Here is a 19529-nt window from a genome sequence, read left to right as displayed (position 1 = left end):
CTTTTTAAATAAAATTCAAAAACTATCCAATTGCTTAATTCATGAATAAATGTCATGAGATGTTTTACCTTTGGTACCATGGATTTTCTTACCTTTTTCTCATCAGTGGTAGATCGACATTCGACTATCAGTCGCCAGTGACATTTTGTGGGCTGTGGGATGGGTTCCCGTTGCATCCTCTGTTCGCCACCGAAAATCATGTTTCTGAATTTGGACCAAAAATATTTTTCTGGATTTAGTTTCTGAACTAAGTCAACCTCAAACATGTTTTGTTTTCTTCAATTGTTGTTCAAGAGTTAAAAAAAGACCATTTCTGGGCAAAAAAATATAATTTTCTCTTTATTATTTTGATAAGAACAAAATCGTTTTAAACTTTTTTTTCTCAATTTCTTTTTTTCATGTTTAATACAATTTTAAATGAATGTCCAATTTATGGTTTCTATTTCAGAAAAACAATAGAGTTTCTTTCAGAAAAAAAGGTTTTTATATTATTATTATATTTTATAGATAAAATTCATTGTTATCTATTGACAGCCATAATTTCGTCGCTTTTCATTCATAAATCAACTGATAGCTTATATTTCAATCTTATGCAATAGTTTAAATAGGTTATATTAGTTAATCGGATGAAAAAAAATGAATGTAAGATGAAATGGCTAATGTCTAATGTCTACGTGAACAATTGAATGTGAATATCCATTTGTTTGTTTCCAAAAAAAAGGTGTGTAAAAAACGGATTCCATCACACTCCCATCAAATTGAAGCTTTGGCTTTCATCGTTGCTGTCGACAGTGGCCTTCAAAATGGTCTTGACATCATCGTACACCTGTACCTCACGCAATTGCTTGATGTTGACCACCAGATGGAATGGTTCCGGATCGTTGATACCGTCTGCAATCAAGGCCTTGCGACGCTTCCGAATTGATCGAACGATTTTCAGCATTTCCACCGGCAAATACTTCATCTTTGTGTGTGATATTCCCAATTCCTTCAAATGTGGTGCTTTGTCCACAATTTTGTTGACATCCTTCAGTGCTGGTTCGCACATGACAGTGAATTTCTCGATGTTTTCCAGCTTCGACACAAAATCGCAAATGAATTCTGCATTCAATTCGCATTGATCGGATGCATCAGATCGAATTTGTAGCTCAATTGACCGAAGACGAGTGTAATGGCCAAAATCTCGGTGTGAGTAGCGCATCTGATTATTTTCTGGCAAAACGACGGTATTGTTGCGATCCATGTAAATTTTCAATGCTTCCACCCGATTCTGTACGGCCAATTTGATCAGTGGATAGTAGACATCACTGCCGCATTGTGTATACGATGTAAGACCGAGTGTGGTGACGCCAGTGAATTGTCGAACAAATGTATACCGATGCATCATCTGTGCGTTGATATTGGTCACCGTGCGAATGTCGTGCGGGTTGTTCAAGTGGAAATCGGCAAATGACTTTAACTTTGGGCAGCTTTCGGTCAATGAATCGATCACATCTGTGATATCACTGGTACCAATGTGGCTGAAAATTTCCAGTTTTGGTTTCGACCGCAAGAACACGGCCAATTCGTTGGTTTGAATGTTCATCGAACGACGTTTTGATGCGTGCAACCGTAGCTCTTTTAAATTCTGCATCCCAACATTGGTCAGCCATTCACCCGACACATTCACTCCCTCCAACGTCAGATGTGTCAAATTTGTTGCGGTCACAGCAATGCCGGCTAAAAATTCTTTGTACCAAACACGTGTGTAGTTGTCGTTGAGCACCAATTGGCGGAGATTTGCAAAATGTGGCATTGATTGGTCAATGATGGCCTGTGGAGCGGTCGGCTCACTAAAACGTAGCTCGACATCGGTTAATCCACCAATGGCACAGTATTGTTTCACAAAAGACAGGAACTTTTCGAAGCAACCTAGCGTATTCTCTTCGGCAATCTTGATTTTACGCATGGATTTACCAAAAATCTGAAAGATTTTATTTGTTGTCCAACATGGATCCATTTTCGTGAAATTGATCAATTTCTTACCAATCACCCATTTCGTTATCAAATTCTGGAAATAAATGTCGAGCTCACACAGTTGAATCAAATCGTACACGGCGAGAAATTTGAACACTTCACACAGACAGTCGTCATTCAGTCCGTGTCGCAGTCGACAGGTTGCTAAGACTGAGTCGCTGTCATCTTTCGATTCGCCAGACCATTGTTCATCGGATGGGTTTTGTTCGTCGGGATCGATAATAATTTGTGGCTCGTTGGATGTCGATGCCTCGCCTGAATCATGCAGTCTTTCGTTGGAAACGTGTGAATCGTCTGACTCGACCGATTCACCCTCGTCTGTGTTTAAGCGACGCCGTTTTGCACGATGTCCACTCATTCTGATTACTTTGCAACTTTTTTGTTTGGTCTACCGTGCTACTTTGATACTCTTATACTTTGATACTCTGATACTTTTTGCGACTTTTTTTTTCTCGAGGGTTTTCGATTCAGAACACGTTTTCTGTTGAATCAAAATTCAATCGATCAATAATTTGGAATTTTTTTCTTTCGAAATTATCACAAATGTTTATTTAATTGCAGCACACTTACCTTTTTGAATTGATGATGTTGTGTTGAAGTGACTTTTCTACTTATTTCAATGCAACAATCTGCCGATAGACAAACACAATGACAGCACCGAAGTGAAGTTGACCCAATCGATTCCCACCAAAAATCCACTCGATTTGACATTTCCACGGAAAGATGGCGCGCATGAACAATAAGTGAACTTTGAATTGCATTTCATCCAAATTGTTTTGTTTAAATGTATGGAAAGTGTTATTTAATTTGAATAATAAAATTATTTAAAGGCATTTATTTATTTGGTAGGAATTCGGGAATTTTTCTGTAATTTAAGAGTCAAAATTGATCTAGAAATGCTGTCTTTTTTGCCTTTAGATCTGCTATTGATTGTAATACAGATGGTTTTTTTCCCTACATCAATACAAAATAATTCAATTTTTCTCAATGATGTTTGAATATTTCTATCAATATTTCCATATTTGAATGTGGAATTCTCATTCCAAATGGAAAATCCAATGTCTTTCTTTAATTTGCAGCTCTTTTTGACTGGATTTACGTTGAGATTAAAAATCGTATAACCATTATTTTCACTTGACAGTAAGCTACATCTAAATGGAGAGTTTAACAACAACTGATGAATGAATTTGCTGATGAGCAGCTTTGTTGATGAAAAAAAAACTCATTCAATACATGAACATCGCGGTATTGGGAATCCCAATTCGACATTTTGATGAAGTGTGAAAACGAAACAATTTGTTGACAATCTATCGAGGTCAATGAACATTGAACATGCATTTATTTTTTTATTGATTTATTAACGTTTAATCAATTACATTACCTAATACATTACAGTTTAGGTAATTTTTTCGCTTGGAAAAGGAGTGGAGAGAGCCTCTCAATAAAACCAAGATCTTTTAATATCACAAACTGCTACAAAATATTGATATATCTTACCCTAAGCACATTTCAACCAGTCTCGCTAGCATTGCTATTTTGAGCCCAAAGAGAAATTTTTTTTGAATGTAATTCAAAAAAAGATCAGAGATTCCAAAATGCTTGCTGTCTTATGTTGAATTAGATAACTGAAACACATATTGAATTATTTTCGTATACATTCGTTTTTCGTGTAACGCATTCATTGTACAAAAATGATTAAAACCAAAGTCAGGTGGATGTTTGCGAACTGTACGAATTTTGCACCATGAACTAAATGTACGAATTTTGCGTCAAAACTACGCAATAGGTTTCTCCGTGGGGAAATTCACCATAAGATAGCACATACATTGGATGTATGAGTATGACTTTCTTTTGAATTCGTGTCGATCTGAGATGATACACGTGCTACAATTCAACCATGCATGGTTCATTAACATGATATCAAGTATTATCTTACTAGTTGATCCAAGTAGCAATATGAATTTTACGCTACATCATTTCTTCAGATAAAATTTTGCATCAAATTTTGATATAAAATTTGGTGTCTATCAAGCTGTCATTCTCGATTTCTCCAAATAATTATCATTCTCAATAATTAAATATGATCTTGAAAGGGAAGGCACGGGAAAAGTGATTTGAATGTTACATTTTGTTGCAATAAACATTGTCAAACTTCCTGTTTATCTAACACATATTTTTATTCACAGATTGTAAACAAGATAATAACCGAATTCGTGTTATTTAATTATCATTCCGGCAAATGAAAAGATTTTAATGGCTTTGATAAGAGGCACAAGTGTAGATTCTCATTGTAGCGCCCACAAAGTTGAATACACACAAAACTAAATTTGTGAATTTTAATCAGATTAAATTAATTTAAAATTTAAAAAAAAATGGTTAAATATATTCCTTTGTTGCAACTGTGCATTGATTGAGTTGCTATAAAAGGCATAAAAATTCCGCTACTGGTTAAAATCACATCAGTTTGATTGCATTTCTCATCGAATACAAACAGTGAATTGAATTAACTCCAAAATGATGAGCAAAAGTTCATTTTTATTAGCACTACTTTTAGTGCAATTGATGGTAAGAATACAACTCTCGACCTGTGATTAGTCTTATTTTGTTTCACCATCATAGAAATCATACGTAATTCGAACCAAATCGGACACAATCCGATTGGTTTCCCTTTAAAGAAGGAAAGAATTAGATATTTTTAATCTGAATTTTTGTTCCAATAATTTCACGTATTTTTCAGACATTCGGAAGTGCCATGTCGCATGGAACCACTCGTGAAGGTGGACCTCCAGGAGGTCATCAAGGTATGAAACACTTCTAGATCTACAACATGGCCATTTTCCAATTCAGAATTTAAATCAAATCATTTTACGAATCATACAGGTGGTGGACCAGGTGGATCAGGAGGTCCAGGTGGTCAAGGAGGATCCCCATCAGGTCAAAATGGAGGCAGTGGAAGCCAAGGTGATTCATCCAGCAGTTCGGGTACACCTAGCTCTGACTCTACTTCGGGATAGAGATTGTGAATCTGATTTATTTCCCAAATTTTTTATTCTTTTGGTCATTGTTTAGTTCGCGTTAAACTCTTTATTTCTCTTCCTTGCTTTTCTTTCAACAAGTACACTATAAAAATAGCAAAAATAATTTCCATTGTAAGCACCTCACGTGAATAAAACCCAAAGGCAACCGATGCAAATTGCCTTTCTATTTTTTAAAACTGTCTTTCCCGGAAGAAGAGCAATTATTTCCTCACAAAGCGATTTCCTTATGAGAAAAAAAACCCACATGGGAATCAATATCATCTGGTACAACTTGAATATAAATAGCAATTGCAATATTGCCATGTACCAAATCATCTATATTATATCTATAAAAATGATGTTCATCATCCATTTGATTTTGCGAAGTAACCTATTGACTCATAGCTGTCGATGGATGATTAAATGCATTCCATTCAGATGATAAATTAGTACCGAAAAGTACAATATTTGAAACGCAAATAGACACAATTATAAAAAGGCCATTGGAATGTGGGAGTTTTGCAAAAACAGTTTAAAGAAATGATGACTAAGTGCCAAAGTTGATAACGTTAAATTGTCGTGGTGGATTGACGTGCAACTTCTTATGATTTGTCAATAAAAACACAGAAATTGTGTTAAACGCGCTATATACTATAAGTAGATTATGATGCAAAAGAAGCAATAACACAGTAATTGCTTGGTAATTTCGAGCTGTTATTACGTTCGCATTCCAAAATTCGTGAGCTCCATTTGCCGTACACAATTGTTGCTATTCCAAGAAATGTGTGTATGTAAATGCATCGTACGCGGCTGATTCTATCGTTTTTGTTTCGCTTATCGCCATCACATTAGATGCCATATGTACCATTTTTCGTGGCATTGTGTGTTGTTGTTTTTTTTTTCGGGGGGGGGGCGGGGGGACCCAATAATAACGCAGTTAATTATTATGTTTGCTTTTGCACCACATTGCCAATCCTCAGGAGCATGAAATGAATATTGCGAACAATAAATGGTAAGCCTGCATAAACGAATGTGCGACAGTGGCAAAAGTACCAAGCAACGAACATGAACCTCACTGTGTTGGTGGAGTCTGTACATGCGTGTGCTTAAACGATATATATATATATAACGTCAAGTGGCACTCCGTAAGTATAGTGTGTGGATGTAAGAATCGAGTTGAGAGTGAGAGCGAGGAAAATGCTGATACATCCCGTCGTCGTATAAATAGACTTGATTTCGTTTGGTTCGCCGTCATTCGACGATGTTGTTCAGACTTGAATAACTGACTTTTTGTTTCGGGTACTCCCAATTGTCCGAAGTGGGTGTTTGGCAGCGTGATTTTCAGTTCAACAAATAACATTTTTATCAGTTTGAATTCTTTTTTATCTTCAATTCCATGGATTGTGATACAGTGAATAGCTCATAATTTTCTTCAAATAAAGTGCAATTTAAATCAATTTCAACAGTTTTCTTTTGGAATTTAATTCAAAACTGTTTCAATCTTGATTTGAACTAAAAATAATCATTTTGAACTAGAAAATTCCGTTTTGAATTTAAAAAAATTCGAAAAACTTAAAGAAAAACCGAGAAAAAATCGTTCAAAATACAAAAAGTTATAAAAAAACTGGAAAAAATCCAAAAAACTAATGAAAAATACCTAAAAAGAACATAAAGAAGCTAAAAAAAATTCATAAAAGAAACTAGATTTGTGCAGACCGTTGAAAAAATGAACAAATTCAAAATCAGTGCGATACAGAGAATGGATTAACCTTCTAAAGAGGAGTCAGCTCAATTAAAAGACTGCATAAACATTCAATTAAACACAAAATTTGATAGTGATTTATTTGCTTCTCACTAGTGATTTGCTTACATATTTTGCTTGAAACTTTCACTTTCTGTCGAAATCATCTGATTTAGTTCAACGATGAAGATAGTTTTTGTTTTGTTCATTTTCTTGATTCTGCGTGCGAAGGTGAGAGATACATTTGTTGTATATTGTGTGTTGTGCTTAAATAATAAGTCTTTTATCACATATGTATATATGTATTATTCCAACTGAATTGTCCAAATACGAACCGTAAGTTGATACGATTCCATTGAAGTCAGGAGACATGTCTTCCATTTGTGCTATGCTATACACATTCTAATAAGCCGATTATATTTCGTGGTTGTTGGCTTTCGTCGTAATAGACATAATCACTTATCAGCGTGATCACAGCATGATAACGAATACTGACTATTCAGCGGTACCGTGTGCGACTCACATTACTATTTCTGCTGATGGGGTTGCTAATGCAATGCGCTTTCAACAAGTTCATGAACAATGGCTAGGAGAGTGTCATCTGAAATTATGTTTTTGATGATGATGACAAAGTGGCATCCAACGCAAACCGAGAACACAGCACATAATTAAATTCTATTCAATTTGACGAAAACTTTGTCTAGGAATGAAAGAAAATACATAAGAAATGATCAAATTTATTGAATTTACGACTCAAAATGACATCCAAGAATAAAATATCGACGAAGTTTCGAGCAAAAAATAAATTCACGACCAAAAACCAGAGTCCATTGAAAAAAAATAAATTATTCAACTGGGTATGCGTTACCAAATTAGATCTAACCACCATTGTTTGTTTCAAATTGTTTGAATGGAATGTTTAATTTTGTATCACGAATCGAATGAATTCCCTGAATGAAAAGAAAAAAAAACGGAATCTGCCCATTCAAAAGTGAACATACAAACACATGTCCCAAGAGTGAGATTATGCCATTGGCGTGATAAGCGCCAAAAGTTGAACGACAAAGTACTCTTTTCGGGGTCCACAATGGCAGCAACAAACGAGTGAATAAAAAAAATTCAAACTAAGTGCGATGTGGTGCGTGCTAACTTTCCTTTGAAGAGCCAACACAGACGCACACGTACCCAAATCGAATCGCATACGAAATTTCCATTGAAAGTACTTTCAATATTTATAGACTTCAACATAACGACGTGCATCAATTTCAATGGTCGGAGGAAAAAGTTTGAAGCGCTTTTCGGTCCCATGATTCCATGTCATTCATTGATCAAAAATTACCAAACAAATAGACAAAGTTTTGAGTTTTCCTACGCAAAAAGGGACGCTTCAAGCGATGTGTCTCTTTCTCTCTCCTTCTTTTTTTTTCACTCGTTCGTCTAATTTCGGTACATTTGAAAGCAAAAAAAAACTTTTCGTTCACAAAAGTGTCAAAGGCACATTAAGTCATCCTCTCGTTCAAAGGATGTATCATCATTGATGTCATTGTTTGTTGATTGTTTCTGTAAACATTGAATATATATGAGGACGAATATTTTCCACTTGAGAAATTTTTAATTGGAAATAAAATGGCCAATTATGCACAGCAAACGGTAAAGGGATAACCAACGGAGAGAGGAGGTTGGGGAGACACAAAGTGAATAAACTTGTTGCCTGCACAACAATGATAATAACACAAAACGTACATCTCCCACAGCCACAGTCTTGCCGTCCATCTTCTTCATCTCGCTTGAGCTATGCTCCATTTGTGTAGTTTCTCCTTTTTTTTCAATTTTGCCATTCACCTTCCAGCGACCACGTTACGAAAACATCCAACGGAAAAACTTGGGCACAGAGAAAAACCATTTCCATTCGAAAAGCTTAATTTTTTTTTTCATTATTATGTAACCAGTTTGAACTGGCTACTTTGTTAAAATGTCATTCTCTGCTTGTTCCGTACATTAGTGTGTATCGCAATGAATAAGTTCTAGAAAAAAAAACTGTTTTTCTTACTTCTATCATAAGCGCTAGCATTTGAAACAAAAGCCCAGCATCACTGAGTGAATGAAAAGAACCAAAGGGAAGATCACGATTATTTTAGGTGGAGATTCTCAATACTAGAGAATACATTCGTTGCATTCACCATAGAAACACACTCCCACAATTCTCGGCATACGACTTATGAAAATTCCCCGACTTTTCGAAATTAATTAACGTACGGTTGCTGGTTTTTTTCTTTTGCCGTGCGTTTCGCGTCAGGAAGAGTCATTTTTGCTCTGTCTGTATTATATATGTGGGTACTAAGAAAATTACGCGAAAATAAAAACGAAGAAAGTGAAACGAAATGAATATAAAAGACGAAAGCACCCAACAGCAACCCGTGTGTTCATTATAGTAGCTATATAATCCAATTGCGACTACGAATCATGGGTGTGTGTGTATTAATTATAAAGACTTTTACGCCAATTTTCTATTCATGCTTCCCAGCATCATTAGTAATGGTGTTAATAGCATCACTGCATCCATCCATGAAAATGAATCAATTAACGCTGTTGTGACGTACATTTCAATGCTAATTTACTCGGTGACAAATTTATAGTGTAGTTTCATACCACCACAATACATAACCATACATACGTTACATCAAAACTACTTTTCTCTGAATTGACCCAGGAACTGAGCACTTTCATATACATACATATTGACTTTACTAAATAGTTTCGTAATGTGTGTGTGTGTGTTTGCGCTGCTTTTCGACTTTCAAAAAGTTCAGAACAAAGAACGAGCTAGAACAATACCCAAATATCCTCATGTTGTTGAGCGGTGAAGAGAAGAAATTACGTGAGAATTCAATTCATTTTCATCGCTTTTATTACCATTTAATTGCAATTAAGTGGCGCGAATAAAAAGTAGAAGAAGAGTGAGCAATTTCAAGTTAAAGCACTTCATCACGGAGGACAAGTGACGCTCTGTGCATTACTTTTTCGCAAAAAAATACATTTATTTTCGTACATTTAATCGCCACATAAAATGATTATTATCGAAAAAACATGTCTTCTCCGTGCGATAAATCAGAAAGTCCCCCATTTACCTCTAGCACTTAATGCTGCTGATAATTCAATATGCATGTCAGGCCAACAACGACGTCGGCAATCGTTCATTCTTTGAACAACAACAACAACAACAACAACAACAACAATAACAACAACAACACTCTATCCTATTCTATCGAAGCTCAATTAAATTGAACGTGGTGGTGAGCAACGATTCTCAAGCTCATGGTCAACTGTTATGATTATGAAAGAAAAAAAAGAGAAAAAAACAAGAAAAAGTTTAGAATGAAATGAAAAATTAAGGAAAAACGAAAGAAGAAAGAACCTTCGCTTTTCCATGCAGTTCCCTTGAAACATTTTTTGGGGTGAATTCAAGCATTATTCGATCCGTTATCGAGTACATGTACTGTGGGTGCAGCCACAAACACCATACAGAAATCTCGATGGTTAAAAGTTTTTTTTTTCTAAACATGTTATTTATTGTGCACCATCAAAATGATCTTCTTTTGTATGAAGCTTTTGTTTCCTTTACATTTTCAATATTTTTTCAATTTTCCATATCGCACGCCCACATGCCATGAGAAAAAGTGCTTCTAAGAGGCGTTTTTTCATCTAAAAAATATCACATTAAATTCCATTTTCGGTTCATAAATAAAGTAAGACATGAAATTTTCCGTTCGATAATATCAACGCCGAAATCCTTAGGTGTCACGAATTTTTCCTTGTCCCAATCTATAACAGCTCATTTAAAGTCAATCCAAGCCCATTTAAACTGTTAGCAGCGGCTGGAAGCACACGTTCTCGATAAATGCTCGTTCAATGAACGAACAAAGATGGAAAATTTACGAGATTATAGATAATTTGGTGCGAAAATGTTGATAGATTGAAAACGGAAGTATTGATTTACGTACGCAGAAGCAGTCGAGCATCTTGCTGTTATTCTGATAATTTTATTTGAAGAACAAATATTATTACGTTGAACTTTCTTTTTTTCCTCGAACGTATGAAGGATTTATAAACAAAGATGATCTTCGTAAGCAGCTTTCCCTATTTATTCACTATAATTGCACTCAATCGGGTAAAAAAACTGTGCTCAGTTGAGTTTTTTGCTTCGTATTTTCAGTTAAATCCAGCTCAAATTGAATCTTACGCAACGTTCAACACTAGGGGGAAAAATCATTTTTTTCATCTTTTATATCCGCACGCATCAAGTAATAACTTAGAAATTTAATGGTATGCATGTAAATCCGAAATATCAATGTATATTCAACAATATTCATCGTGAACGACAAATTAATATTACTGAATATACATAGATATGCCAAATTTACGTTTATACGTAAGAAAAATAAAAATAATAGTGAATCAATCCTTCAACCGTAAATTTGATTGATTTTGGTATATAACGGTGAATATTGGAACATTTTTGACATTACAGTCTAATGAATATTATTAAATATACATAGATATTTGAGATTGACGTGCATACTAGTAAATTTGTGCAGATTGTATCGTCAAATTTTTTTCCAATATTCATCGTTATCCACCAAAAACCTTCAAAAGTGGTTCAAATTTTCGGTTGAAGGTTTGATTCACTATTATTTTTATTTTTTCAGAGTTATTTGCGTTCTGCAAAATCGCGTGAAGCCCCTAGGTTCAACAGCATATTATTCCTGGAAAATCCGCTATCTCAATACTTGATCTTGAATGTTTCAATGCACACAATTTCTTCACAATCCGCTTTGTTCGTTAATTTAGTATCTATTGAAAGGGGGATTCAGTTGAATTTTGGATTGAATCAATGCTATTGAATCACTAGACCCCCACTAATTCTGGGCTATCAATACACACACTTATTTCGGATGGCGTACGAAAATGTAATAATAAACGATGAATAGTGAAAAATTACTGAATGAAAAATCGTCGTCACCAAAATGATGAACGTCATCGACGTTCGAATCCCACGTATTTGAATTAAGAGCGGATGCTCTGAATGATGAGAAATGAATGAATGATATTTTGAGTTGGGATTTTCGGGCATTGAATCAAAAATTTCGAATCGAGTAAACATTTCAATTGAATTTATTTGGTTGATAAATGCCCTAAAATTTGATGAATTTTCTCTTATTAGATTTGCCGAACCGATATCATGGTTCATTATTTTCATTTTATTTACAGGCTTGGTCATCAGTACGTGTACCGTTTGAATATCTTGAACGACAGAATCCTGTTCATGTTATATCGGGTGAGTACCATCTGTCTCAGAACCATCTCTCATCTGCTGCCACTGCCACTGCCACTGCCACTGCTGACGTCAATACAAATCGATTCATATTCATGCTAAAACCATATTCACCTTTATAATTCACTTCTTCATAGTGATTTCCTTTCACTCGATTAATTTTTGGTTACATTGATATTTCAATTCAAATGTAACACAATAAATAATAGTTATTACGATTCATATCCAAATATACCCTACAAGATGCAACTTCGAATCGTTCATGCCATTAAAATGATACATGTTATGGCTGTGCATGGTTACATAATTAAGAATTGAGAAAGGGAGAAACAGATTAGATCGAAACAATGCCGTTTTGCAATTACATAAAATTATAACTGCTTTTAGCGAAGCATGCTCTTTTCATTGTCTGATGCACTAAACTCTATCCATAAATACGTGCACCCAAAGGAAAATACAATGTAAAATGACTTTACTAAAAGTCGATGCAGGGAGTCTATTGCACGAAGAATGAACAAAAAATTATTTTCACGAAATGAACACAATGGAAGGAAATATTGAAAGTTTTCGGTACAATGGAATACTTACTTACGTCAGTAAGTCGATGTCGTGCGTAGAAGATTCTTTTACTAAAAAAAAACTTCATTTCTGTGACGAACATCGAAAAAAAGTTTCGAATAAGTTTTACAACATCTCTAGAAAAACTGGATTTGGCACAAAAACAAACAGAAAAAACTTTTGAGCTTCTTTATTTTCGTTAAATTTTCAAAAGAAAAAAACAATTGGAAAACAAATAATTTAATTTGAATCGCTTTCAATCACACAGAATGTGTCCATGTTGCGTCTGAGGAAGGTGATTACTCGTACAAAAAGGTGCTAGGTGTAGAAGAACCATCGGCAATCGCTTGCGGATTGTATATTTTAACCGACCCAGATAAAGTTGTTGAAATCTCTATCAAGTACTTGGATGCTAATTGTGAAACTGGAGCTCTGTTGGCGGTAAATATTAGAAGAAAAAAAAGTACAAAAAGTATAATCAAAGTAGTACGTTTGAGATTTTGGCGGTGACATATCTATAACGAACTTGCTCGCACATGTGATAGCAAGTACGTTAATGGGGTATGACATCAGTAAGTACAAGTGACAATGCTGAAATTAAGTTAAAATCTCCGACGTACTTTTACTGTTGAAGTGTGCATCGTTTCCAGTTGTTGGATTGGGAAAAAAAAACTTTAAAATTATGTAAATATCATTGAAATTCAATAACGATTACAGTTCTTCGATGGCTGGGAATTGAATGGAAAGTATTTCCCAAATGAAGTAGACCATCATTTGCCAATAGATCAACGAGTCCATGAATTTTGCAATAATAACGCTGAATGGCCATTCCGGCAGCTACGCAAACGGTTCCGATCTAGTCAAAATGCAGCATTACTACAATACCGCATACCTGTTCACGGCTCATTTGTGGCAACAGTAAAGTTCTTCGAAAATCCAGCACGTGAGTGCAACTTTTATTAACGTCTATGTGCCTTATCAAAAGGAAAATGGAAATCATTTTTTTGGTCTGTTTACTTTATTTTATTCTATTCCAGCCTGCAATATTCTAGTTGAGGGAACCGCCCCATTTTACTCGTTATCAAACTATGGTGCGAAAAGAAACTGCACCCTATCTGCAATGAGTCCGTCCGTAGTGACGCTTAGAGCTATCAATGTTGGACCTGGACATGATGCTGCTAATTATGATGTATGCGTTGAAATTTAATTTTTCATTGAATTACAATTTTTGATTAGTTTGATAACTTAAACCACGTATCCCCTGGACTTCAGGAGTTACCGGGTTGAAGAAAGTCAATTTTTACACGTTTAATTTTTGACATTTTTTTCTCACCATTCTTCAAATCATTTCATAAAGAATCTTTCTATTTCCCACAAATTTCCTGTTCAGTGTGAAAGTACAACGGATCATCTGGCTATTGGTGGCTCCAAAGACTTGGACACAGTTAACATGCAACTTTCAACGATGGTATGTGGTCATACCGAAGTGATTGGACCTGAACAAGCAATCTTTTGCGATGTTACTTCGGTTCGTCTCGTTTCATATGGCGATCACAACAACCAAGTCCTACTTTCCATTCGAAATGTGGATGAAAATGACATCAATATTGCTACATTGATATGTCCACTGTAAACAAGCAACATTACACACACATCTGAGTGATGTAAAAATACTAGAGTTTTCTACGTATATTTAGTTCTTAATTTATTGTTTACTATGCAAAATTAGTTGTATTTAAGCATATTTTTCGTTAACAATAGCTGTGTTTAACCCATTAACTACCGAGTATTTGAAAAATCGAATATTTTTTGTATGGAATAATCAGATGCTCGGTAAAAACAAATAGGCTGAACAGAAAAGAAATATTTTTGTACTTATCCCACACCTGCAAAAGTGTGTTGGGAAAAGTATTCATCTTGTTTCAGGAGTAAAATCCTCTCGTTACAGAATATTACACCTTCAATCATCATAAATTACATTTACCGCATCGCATCTTTTTGTATTGTATATTTGATAGAGTCCCAATTTGAGACAAACAAACCATATGTTCCATTATTTTTATGCTAATTTATTGCTAGTTTTTAACAAAATATTTATTAAATAATTTAAAATTCAAATTGGAAATAAATGCGAAAAATAATTTGTTTGATTTTTTGCTGTTATTTTTCCAAAAGAAATCCAAAAATGCACAAAGGGATGAACACAATGGAAAAGTTTCCGGAAGTTAGACTATATATTTTTCTTGTATACGACACAAGGCAGAGTTTTGTATAAATCAAGGCTTAAAACAATTCAAAGAGGGCTTTAATGGAAATCAGTTTTGTTGAATGATTCAAGACTCATTTTGAAAGAGAAATTGAAACTTCGGAAATAAATTTGCTTTGAAACGATTTTAGCGCCTTGATTTAGACTATATTCTTACGTTGCATTGATTGAGTTTGCGTTTTCATAGAATTGGTGAATTGATTTAGAGTAAACAAAAGTGTATAATTTTGGGAAACTTTGATTTAATACGGTGAATGAATTCAATTTAATGGATGAATGCTATTCATTTTAATAAATATTGACCGCAAATTCTCAGTTTCATTGCCATTAAAAGTTTCTTCGAATAAGTGGTTAATGAAAAAAAGTGATGTAAAAATGGTTACAACTCATTTCTTCGGGTGTGGTTAAACCGAGTTCTTGTCAAGAACTTCTTGAATTAAACGATAGCACTTCTCATCTTGCGCTTACCAGCGCTTACCAGCGCTTACCATCTTGTAATATCAAAAATATTGCATAAAAGAGATATCTTCCATATGAAAATATTTGTTATTCTCTTACCAAGAACAACCCGAGACTGAAAATATTCATGAAACTTGAATCTCAATTAGAAAATGAATCAATTTTTATAGCCCAACATTTATTATTTATTTATTCGAAATTTCGGTCAACCAAAAGAGTATTGTGGGTGTTCGAGATGGCTAGTAACTAGAATACATTGGAAAGATGCTATGGTACATCACAAACAATTTTTTGGGCAACTTCAATTGTTTTGATGAAATTTCAAATTCTCAATTTGCTCAAATCCAATAATTTATCAACCATATAAATGTATTCATTCATACCCGGGTTGAAACGGGTAACGAACTCTGAACTCGTTTTGATTTTATTCTATCTAAAGGTACATCCATCAAGACTTGTCAATGTCAAGTTGACATCTATTCTTTGGTATCATAAACAATGTTTATTAAACATTTGCCATATTTTATCATTCCTCTTTGGTTTAGTTTTCGGCATAAACGTTAAATCTATGTGTTAAAAATGTACATGCAATTTGTATGATGCAAATAAACCGTTGAGCAAATAAAATGTCCGTAAAATTTTAAAATTTTAATTGTTTGTATAGAAATCCACGAAAGTCTTGAAACAAAGTTTTGTCTCCACAAATCCGAGTCCATGTATATTCCTCAATATATTTGAATTTAACTGACTAAATAATTTAGTTTGGTCTCTTAGCATTCAAAAGAAACCTTTGTGAAGTCCAAATGAATGATAGCCAGTTTGCTACTTTTGAATCATATTTGTAAATTGGTCGATCTTTCGAAATTTTGATCATTGAAAAAAAAAAACTCAACTACAAAACATTGTAGGCTATGAAAAATCCAGATGGAATCTCTTTGATTATGATTTAGAGAACTTCTAAGCTAAAAACTATTCTCCATAAATCATGGAAGGAAAATATAGAAAATATGATTTTTCTACCCAGAACTTAAAACCGCTTCAGCATATTTTATGCTCCAGGTCAGATGCTATTGTTTATTTTCACCTTAAAAGTGTTTCTTTTGCACGCAGGCCCTGCGTCGCATAGGGATCAACTAAATGATTCGATCATATCTTATATTGAAAAATATTACAATTATGAGGCTATGCATTTTTCTCAAGACATTTGTGACACCCGTTACTATAGGATCCTCTATGGTCTCGTCCATGGTACAATGTACAATTGGTACATAGAGAAACCCGGTAAAATATGTAGTCAAACATATTATGTGTTACAAAATACGGTAGTGTATATCTTATGAAAATCTCAAATGTTTTCACACTTGAAAACCAAGTTATGAATTCAACTCCGCTATTCTTTTGCTATTGGCACTGAAAGACTTTTTAATTCCAATTTTGTATGACAAAAGTAGTCTTCTTATCAATTGTATTTTATCAAGAAATAAAAAATAATGAACTCGATTAAATCTGATTTCACAAATATTCAGATAAACGTTGATGAAATCAAATGTTTAAATTCGAGTATATTCGATGTGGCAATGAAATTATTATGCATCACACCATGACTCGTCAGTTTTTGAATGAATCAAGATGCTGGTGAATTCAAAAGCGGAAATGGATTTAACAATAAAATGTAATGAAATATTATCTTTAATTTACGCTGGTTACGTTTACAAAATGATTCACATTTGAAAATGTGTATTCATTGATAAATCCCATTCAGTAATATCCCCTCGATAGTATGATAAACACTGGTGTACTATACACACTGCACAGTGCACAGTTCAATTGCCGTTCTGCTTGCAACGCACTGATAAACGTGTTGTGAGATAAACGAACCGATGCTAGTTCAATATTAAGGTCATGTTCATTGTTCAGGTAAGAAAAACTGGTCATCGAAAACTAGTCAAAAATGTTGCAATTATTGTTAATTTCATCATTTTCGTGATTCACACAAAAAGTGTGTCGCATGAAAGTCATGCATGTGTGATTTCCGTTGCACACACACACACACACACATGCAGAACGCATCACACCAAAACTGACTACGCATCCCGTTCACAAAATAATACTGAGGAAATGGTCGGAAATTCCGCGTTCATTACTAACGCAAAATACGATCAATTGTTGTGCTGATAGAATGAAATCGAATGTTTGGAAAATAATGAATACACGATAGTTTTTTATGTTTTCATTTGAGAAAAAAAAAGTGTAAACATTATTTAATCTAGTCTAATGAATGGAATAAATAAATTGTGACACACCTGACGCGGCAAAGCAGTTCACACAGAAAACTTGTTCGACTACTATTCGATACACACGATTAGCAATTTGTCGGTAGCCTATGAATTATTAAGTCAATGCGGTGATTGTTGTGGTTTGGCATTACTTTGCTTTGCTTCGGGTGACAAATCATGTCATTCCATCGCATTGAATCGGACGTGTATGCGGGCCTTAGATGCATGTTGAAAAAGAAAGCGAGACACATTGAATGCAAATGAAAAACTGCACTGTCCAACCGCAATGAGTCATCGATTGATATATTGTGTGCCTTTGATTATGGTGTGTGGTCAACGCCAGAGATTAAAGACATCGAACTTTTTTTCAAAGTACTCAGTAGATGCCAACGCATGAAACCGATCAGATTGTTTATTTTGCCCTAGTGAATTTGTATTCAGTGTGTGAAAACTTTGCAACCGATTTGGTTTTTATTTTGTGTTTTTTGATTTTGTTTTGTTTTGAACTGTTTTTATTTTTAATTTCATCGATATTTTCGAATGGTGCGTATCTTGTTCTATTTTATGCATATTGAACGGCATTTATTTCAATTGATATGTGTTTAAGGTGTTCATTTCATTCGATTTGTGTGATTAGGTGTGTTTTGATCTATTTTGCATCACCAATGTGAGAAAACATTGACCCAGGTCGTGTTTTTCAAGAATACTGTGTAAAAGTGAAGAGGAAACAATTAAATGTTAAAGCGAATGAAAATTTAAATAAAAATTATGATTGAAGATTGAATCTGAAATCGAAGAGATAAAAAAAATTCATAAAAAAATGAAATCCTGTTCATAACGGGATGCTGTTTTATTTTTAAATAAAGTGAAAAAAACGAGTTTTTCTGTCAGTGTAGAATCAACAAATCGATATAAACGAGAAAAATGTGGATAATGTGATGCTATTCAAGCACTTGAACTTCATGATCGATTTGAACTCAGTAAATAAGTCTTCATCTAACTTAATAAATCATTCGCTGAAACAAAAATATATATACAAAGAAAATTACTTTTGTAATGCTTTGCTGCACTTATCAATTTCACAATTGTCAAAACTCATGAGTTTTGTAATGCATTACTAATTAATTTTGTAGCGTAAAAATTTGCACGAGTTTCAAATTGAAACTTTCAACAAGAGGTCATTCGACAGGTTATTCAATATTTGCATATAGAACCTGTATCCGAATTTAAATATGAAAGAAAATTAATTTTCTCTAAAAATTTCATTCAAACTTTTGGAGCCAAAACAAACGGAAAAAGATTTTCAAGCGTCGCGTCCGGGCCTACCCGGGTGACCTCTTCTATACTTCCAAATATCCGGCTTTTGCATTGAAAATTGATATGGAAAATTTTCGGGAAAATTAATCAAAATTTGCTGACTACCTCTTTGCACATCATCATCAAAACCACAAAAAATGACAAATTTCTACAATTGATGGCTGCCTGAGATTTACCACAAAGATCAATGCTCTTGAGTAGTGTAATATAAATAGCTCAAAGCCATTCACTGTTAACTGGACATCCAAGTCTTGGATCGAACTTGAATGATTAATCCGAGGTGATTAATTGGAAATTGAATTGAGTGTCAAAATGATCGTTAAAAAAAAAAATTCTTCGTCAATTTGAAGATGTTTATTGTTAAAATCCATTCTTGATCCATTCTTGACTCATTCTTGACCCATTTCTGAATCCATCCCGAATTGAAAGTGCAAAATATCGCCCCAAAATAGTGCATCCGTATTCATTAAAACATCACATCGCTTAAAAAAGAAGCTAAATTAAACAATCTTATGCAAACCCTTTGTTGCAAGTCACCGGAAATGAA

The 19529-nt window shown here is 34.2% G+C and overlaps 3 protein-coding genes across 3 annotated transcripts; 2 read left to right on the top strand and 1 right to left on the bottom strand.

Annotated features, from left to right (window-relative positions):
• Positions 1-310: 310 nt before the first annotated feature.
• On the bottom strand, positions 311-2845 carry LOC129570445 (uncharacterized). The gene is made up of 2 exons (XM_055450048.1): positions 2587-2845; positions 311-2497 (listed from the first exon to the last, which is right to left on the bottom strand). The coding sequence occupies exon 2, from the start codon at positions 2372-2374 to the stop codon at positions 743-745; it is 1632 nt and encodes a 543-aa protein (XP_055306023.1). The 5' UTR covers positions 2375-2497; positions 2587-2845; the 3' UTR covers positions 311-742.
• Positions 2846-4441: 1596 nt separating this feature from the next.
• Positions 4442-5221, top strand: LOC129570457 (uncharacterized). Its single transcript, XM_055450064.1, has 3 exons — positions 4442-4581; positions 4754-4817; positions 4897-5221. The coding sequence occupies exons 1-3, from the start codon at positions 4531-4533 to the stop codon at positions 5028-5030; spliced, it is 249 nt and encodes an 82-aa protein (XP_055306039.1). The 5' UTR covers positions 4442-4530; the 3' UTR covers positions 5031-5221.
• Positions 5222-6283: 1062 nt separating this feature from the next.
• LOC129570454 (corticotropin-releasing factor-binding protein) lies at positions 6284-16035 on the top strand. Its single transcript, XM_055450062.1, has 6 exons — positions 6284-7005; positions 12043-12109; positions 12933-13105; positions 13382-13607; positions 13702-13853; positions 14055-16035. The coding sequence occupies exons 1-6, from the start codon at positions 6958-6960 to the stop codon at positions 14295-14297; spliced, it is 909 nt and encodes a 302-aa protein (XP_055306037.1). The 5' UTR covers positions 6284-6957; the 3' UTR covers positions 14298-16035.
• The last annotated feature ends 3494 nt before the right edge of the window (positions 16036-19529 follow it).

This window comes from Sitodiplosis mosellana, unplaced genomic scaffold (genome assembly GCF_009176505.1).
Source record: "Sitodiplosis mosellana isolate CC-2019 unplaced genomic scaffold, AAFC_SMos_1.0 Smas_scaffold_59, whole genome shotgun sequence".
In the NCBI taxonomy this organism is placed as follows: Eukaryota; Metazoa; Arthropoda; class Insecta; order Diptera; family Cecidomyiidae; genus Sitodiplosis; species Sitodiplosis mosellana.
The sequence above is the reverse complement of the archived record's forward strand: the minus strand, read 5'-3'. Positions and strand labels throughout refer to the sequence as shown.

Excerpts from the sequence above, each read along its gene's own strand:
- LOC129570457 (XM_055450064.1), top strand. The coding sequence starts at position 4,531 with ATGATGAGCAAAAGTTCATTTTTATTAGCACTACTTTTAGTGCAATTG. Across the intron at positions 4,582-4,753 it reads TACTTTTAGTGCAATTGATG|ACATTCGGAAGTGCCATGTC; the intron begins GTAAGAATACAA and ends CGTATTTTTCAG. Across the intron at positions 4,818-4,896 it reads ACCTCCAGGAGGTCATCAAG|GTGGTGGACCAGGTGGATCA; the intron begins GTATGAAACACT and ends CGAATCATACAG.
- LOC129570445 (XM_055450048.1), bottom strand. The coding sequence starts at position 2,374 with ATGAGTGGACATCGTGCAAAACGGCGTCGCTTAAACACAGACGAGGGT.
- LOC129570454 (XM_055450062.1), top strand. The coding sequence starts at position 6,958 with ATGAAGATAGTTTTTGTTTTGTTCATTTTCTTGATTCTGCGTGCGAAG. Across the intron at positions 7,006-12,042 it reads TCTTGATTCTGCGTGCGAAG|GCTTGGTCATCAGTACGTGT; the intron begins GTGAGAGATACA and ends TTTTATTTACAG. Across the intron at positions 12,110-12,932 it reads TCCTGTTCATGTTATATCGG|AATGTGTCCATGTTGCGTCT; the intron begins GTGAGTACCATC and ends TCAATCACACAG.